General features: G+C 53.8%; 1 protein-coding gene across 1 annotated transcript; it reads left to right on the top strand.

Annotated features, from left to right (window-relative positions):
- Positions 1-2,586: 2,586 nt before the first annotated feature.
- LOC130357908 (uncharacterized) lies at positions 2,587-4,350 on the top strand. The gene is made up of 2 exons (XM_056560660.1): positions 2,587-2,712; positions 3,414-4,350. Exons 1-2 carry the CDS (start codon positions 2,607-2,609, stop codon positions 4,031-4,033), a joined length of 726 nt encoding a protein of 241 aa, XP_056416635.1. The 5' UTR covers positions 2,587-2,606; the 3' UTR covers positions 4,034-4,350.
- The last annotated feature ends 591 nt before the right edge of the window (positions 4,351-4,941 follow it).

A 4,941-nucleotide genomic window follows, 5' to 3' on the forward strand; every position in this document is an offset into this window, starting at 1 on the left:
AAAGAGTATGCCTGCAGGTTTTGCCATGTGACAGGTCACACGAACAAGGATTGCCCCAAAAGCAAGACCTGCAACCTCTGCGAATTGGCAGCCCACAGCTACAAGGACTGCCCCCAGAGGGAGAGAACATGGGCATCTGTGGCAGCGAGAGCACCAAAGCCAGACCCAGCTCCAGAAGAAGCTGACTAAGAACTTGGAAGAAGGGAATCGGCGGTGAATTCCGGAACTTTGGCGAAGACAAAGGCGGCGCAGAAACTTTTTGAAGAAACTCGTGGCCTCTGGAGAAGATTTGCATAGCTCCTCCCACCCGGGAAAGAAGACTTTGTGAAGAATCTCCACAAGCAAGAAAGCGGAAAAGAGCCTGCTGGAAGAAGCCATGGCCTCAACCAGCAAGTCCACCCAGGCGGCTGCAGGGCAAGGCCTGGAGGTCCAGCCCCAACCACAGCAAGCTTCAACCTCCACCACAGCAAGGCAGAAGGGCGGCAGAATCCCCAACCTGGAAGCTCCAACCCTGGAGCCCTGGATGAGGCAGACTGTTGCCTTGAAGCTGAAGCCTGTGGACGGAAAAGTGCCGGACATGTCCCACGACGTGTTCTGCAAGAAGATGCTGGCGGATCAAGGCTTCTCCACGGCTGACACCCTCGGAATTGCAACTTTTCTGTCCGGAATCTTCTACATCACCTTTGCCACCATTGGAACCTGTAGAAGATACTGGGAGTCCTTGCCCTCGTGGCCCATCTTGCCACATCTCCTGCAGGTCTGTGGCATGTCCAGGTAGAAGATAAGTCCTGTGGAGTTGCACGAAGCCAGACCCAGCTCCGGAGCCAGCAGCACGGATGGCCAAGCCGACCAAGGAGGGTAAGAAGGCGAAACCCACCACCCCCGCCCCTCCCGCCCCAACCCCTGCCCCTCCCGCCCCAGCACCCCCTGCCCCCCGTACCCCACCCCGGCCCCCCCCTGCCCCGTCCTCCTCTGCCCGGCCACTCTCTTCTGCCCCCCGCCCCACCCAGCCTCCTTTCTCTCCTGGCCCAGCAGCACCTAACCCCCCTCCAGTTGCTGGTGCCCGCTCTTCGGAGGATTTTCCTGTGCTTCCTCCCCCAGGTACCATACAGAGGAAGTGGAAAGGAAGGGACAATGCATCAGCTGAGTGCCACAAAAAGATCATCAAGACTTGCGAGACTCCTCAAGCTTCAGACGAAGAGGAGGAGATGGAGCAGGTCCAAGCAGAGCAGGTCTATGAGACCCCCCAAGCTCCAGATGGAGAGGAGGAGATGGAGCAGGCCCAAGTGGAGCAAGTCCAAGCTCAGTCTATGGAGGAGCTGCTGCAGGACCCAGAGGTCAAAGAAATTCTAGATGCACCGGCCAACCCGGTCTACGATGGGTTCTTGGAAGTGCGCTATGAGAAGCCACAGGAGCTGACAGACGCCAGAGAAGAGGACCCGCCCGACCGGAGTGGTAACTAGTATCTGAACATCTCATCTCAACATCTTCTGCATTAATGTGAGGAGTATTAGAGCTAGGTTTAGATTTCAGACTGTCCTTACGTTCTTAGATTCTCAGAGGTGTGATGTTTACATGATTCATGAATGTGCTTTGTCTGCTTCTAGGTCTTACAACCACCTGGCCAGGTGGTGGTCTCACGGCCCTTCCTACTGGTCTGGAGGGGGTGACAGTTGGTCTGCGGGGGTGGCCATCCTGATCAGGGGAGGTAACTTTGCACTTGATTCCGTCCGGGAGCTCGTCTGTGGCAGACTTTTCGTTGCAGACGGTTCGTGGGCGGGTGAGCCCGTGCGGCTCATCAACATGTATGCCTCCTCTGAGAAGAATGTCCGACTGGAGGTTCTCCAGGCCCTGCAGGCTCAGCTCGCCACCACTAGGGCAGTAGTGTTAGGTGGTGACTTCAACTGCCCCATTGAGGTGGACGGGCGCAGTTCTGGCACATCCACCAACCTGGACATGACGTCTAAGCTGCTGATTGAGATGGTGACAGAGGCATCCTTGCAGGACGTTGTTGGGTCCATCGGGAACGGCTCCGTAAACTATACGTGGAGCCGCCCCGATGGCTCGCTCCGTTCTCGGATAGACTTCATCTTCACTTCGAGAGCAGTCAGAAAGGTGTCGTACTCTATGGTCCCCTGCTTCTTCTCTGACCACAGGGCCATTCGATTTCCTGGAAGTTGAATTGTGCCCTGTTGAATCAGAGGGAGGTCATGGAGGAACTTAGGAATGCGTACCTTGTTTGTCGTAATGACAAATGTCTGTTTAACTGCATCAGCGATTGGTGGGAATATGTTAAAGTCGAGTTCCGTTGTTTCTTTCAGGCAAAAGGCAGACAACAGGTGTGTGCAAAGAAGTGGGACTTCAGGAAACTGCAGCGCGAGCTGCGGTCCCTGCAGGATCTGCTCCAGTGTGGCTGGGACATCAGGGAGGAGCTGGAGGAGACCAAAAAGAGCCTGAAAAGGCACTTTGTGGTGGAATCCAAGTAAATCGTCTTTCGTTCTAAGGTGGAGAACCTGGAGAAGGGTGTGAAGTGTAACTCTTTCTTTTTCAGGAAGCGCCATGCTGGCCACACGCCCCTGACTGAGCTACGAGATGAGACCGGACACATGAGGAGGGGCAAGGAGGAGGTGGTGGGGGTCTTCTCCGACTTCTACAGCAACCTCTACGCCCCCAAGTCACCCGACCCCGAAGCCGCTGAAAGTTTCCTGTCAGGTATCACTAACGTTGTTGATCCCGCAGGTGCGGCGGCTATGGACGATCCCTTGACGGTGGGGGAGCTGCTCTCTGCTGCTAAATCCTTTAAGCCCGGCAGGACCCCGGGCAGTGGTGGTCTCCCGGTAGAGCTCTATGTAGCGCTGGGTGACCTGATCTGTCCAGACCTGTTGGAGGTGAACGAGGAGATGGTGGTGGGGGGCAGAATGCCTCCGTCGTTGAGGAAAGGGATGATCACGATCTTGTATAAGCGGAAGGGGGAGAGATGTGACCTGAAAAACTGGCGTCCCATCTCTCTCCTGAACGTGGACTACAAGATCCTCGCCAAGGTGCTGGCCAACAGGCTGAAATCTGTCATCTGGCAGATCGTCCATTCGGACGCAGGATTCCTGGTCGCAGGATTGCTGACAGCCTTGCCCTTTTGAGAGACACGGTCCATTACATCCAGGACCGTCGTGGCCGCGCCGCCCTGGTCAGTTTGGATCAGGAGAAGGCGTTTCACCGCATCTCCCACGCATTCATGGGCAGGGCTTTGCACAGGCTAGGTCTGGGGAAGATGTTTTTCTCTTTTGTTAACGTCATGTATTTTGATATTTACAGCACGGTGTTGGTGAACGGCTGGAAGACTAACCCCTTTTCCATCCTTTCAGGGGTTAGACAAGGCTGCCCTCTTTCACCTCTCCTTTTTGTTTGTGTTATAGAGATCTTCGCTGAGACTATCCGGCAGAATGGAGAGATCAGAGGGATCACCGCACCAGGACCAGATCGCTACGAGGTCAAGTGCTCGCTCTACATGGACGACGTGACCGTCTTCTGTGCTGAACAGCGTTCGGTGAGTGCACTCGTCCAGACCTGCGAGAACTTCGGCAGAGCTTCGGGGGCAAAAGTCAACTGCGGGAAGTCGGAAGCCATTCTCTTCGGGGAATGGCACCTGGCCTCTTCCGCCCCCTTCCCCTTTACTGTTAAGCCGGACTTCATTCAAATTCTTGGAGTCTGGTTCGGGAAGGAAGGAGTGGCCCTTAAGTCTTGGCAAGACCGACTAGGAAAGATGAACTCTAAGATCGGACTGTGGAGCTCCAGAAAGCTCTCTGTTGAAGGCAAAGCTCTTGTCCTGCGGAGTGAAGTTTTGCCTGTGCTCCAGTATACCGCACAGACCTGGCCTCCCCATACCACCGTTTGCAAGGCCATCACCCGGACAGTGTTTCGCTTCATCTGGGGCAAATTAGACAGAGTCAAGAGGACTGTGATGTACAAGGTTCCCCGCAAGGGTGGGAAGGGAATACCCGATATCCCCACTCTGCTGAGGGCCTCCTTTGCATGAGTCAGCGTGCAGCGGACTCTTGTTGAAAAGACTGGCTCAGCAGACAGGTCCATGTCTTGCTGGTTTCTCATGCCCCTCTGGAGACAGCTGGGCTGGGACAGGTGGGACAGCTCCATCCCTTACAACTGGAACGCTCCCTGGTTCTATGGGGATGTTGTCCGGTTTGTGAGGGAGCACCAGCTGGAAGGACTGAAACCTGACCTATGGAAGCCGAAGACAATTGTGGTGTCCCAGTACCGCATTTCATATGGTACTTATTTATCTATGGGTCCCCATAGCCAGAGTCCCTAGGACTTAGTAATCTCTGTTAGTCAGTCCGCCCCTAGTCGCCTCTATTATAGTATATCGATTCCTAATTTATCCATAGAATAATGTATATAGTATTATTTCTGTATATAAATGGTTAATTACTTGTTTCCATGGTGTCGCAGGGCCTTTGGGTCATGCAATGCGTTCCAAGCCTCATTCTGGATGCGTTCCAGGCCTCACTTTGGTATCTCTAGCCTCATTTTGGGTTTTGCAATGTATATAGATCCTGTGATATAAGCAATCCCATGATACCATGTAAAGTGAATGGTAGACGTTCGGACCAATCAAAATCGCCACACCCCCTGACCATATAAGGGAGCGGCAGCCATCTTATCGCTCTCTTTCTCCTGGCTCTTGATGAGAGACGACCTATATCGCAGTAATCGCAGTGAGTTAGGCCTGAGCCTTGCGGCAACGGCTGAATGATCTAAATTATAGAGTGTGTCATCCCCTAAGCACTCTGCATTATCACCGGACCCAATATTTCCCCTAAATCCGGACTGATCTGCACATCACTCCCTAAATTCAGAGACTATAAGTTTAATGCAAGGTCCGCAACTTCTGCCAGTCGCCAAGCAACCTAAGAACTGTTATATGAG

This window comes from Hyla sarda, chromosome 2 (assembly GCF_029499605.1).
Source record: "Hyla sarda isolate aHylSar1 chromosome 2, aHylSar1.hap1, whole genome shotgun sequence".
In the NCBI taxonomy this organism is placed as follows: Eukaryota; Metazoa; Chordata; class Amphibia; order Anura; family Hylidae; genus Hyla; species Hyla sarda.

Excerpts from the sequence above, each read along its gene's own strand:
- LOC130357908 (XM_056560660.1), top strand. The coding sequence starts at position 2,607 with ATGAGGAGGGGCAAGGAGGAGGTGGTGGGGGTCTTCTCCGACTTCTAC. Across the intron at positions 2,713-3,413 it reads CGCTGAAAGTTTCCTGTCAG|AGATCTTCGCTGAGACTATC; the intron begins GTATCACTAACG and ends TTTGTGTTATAG.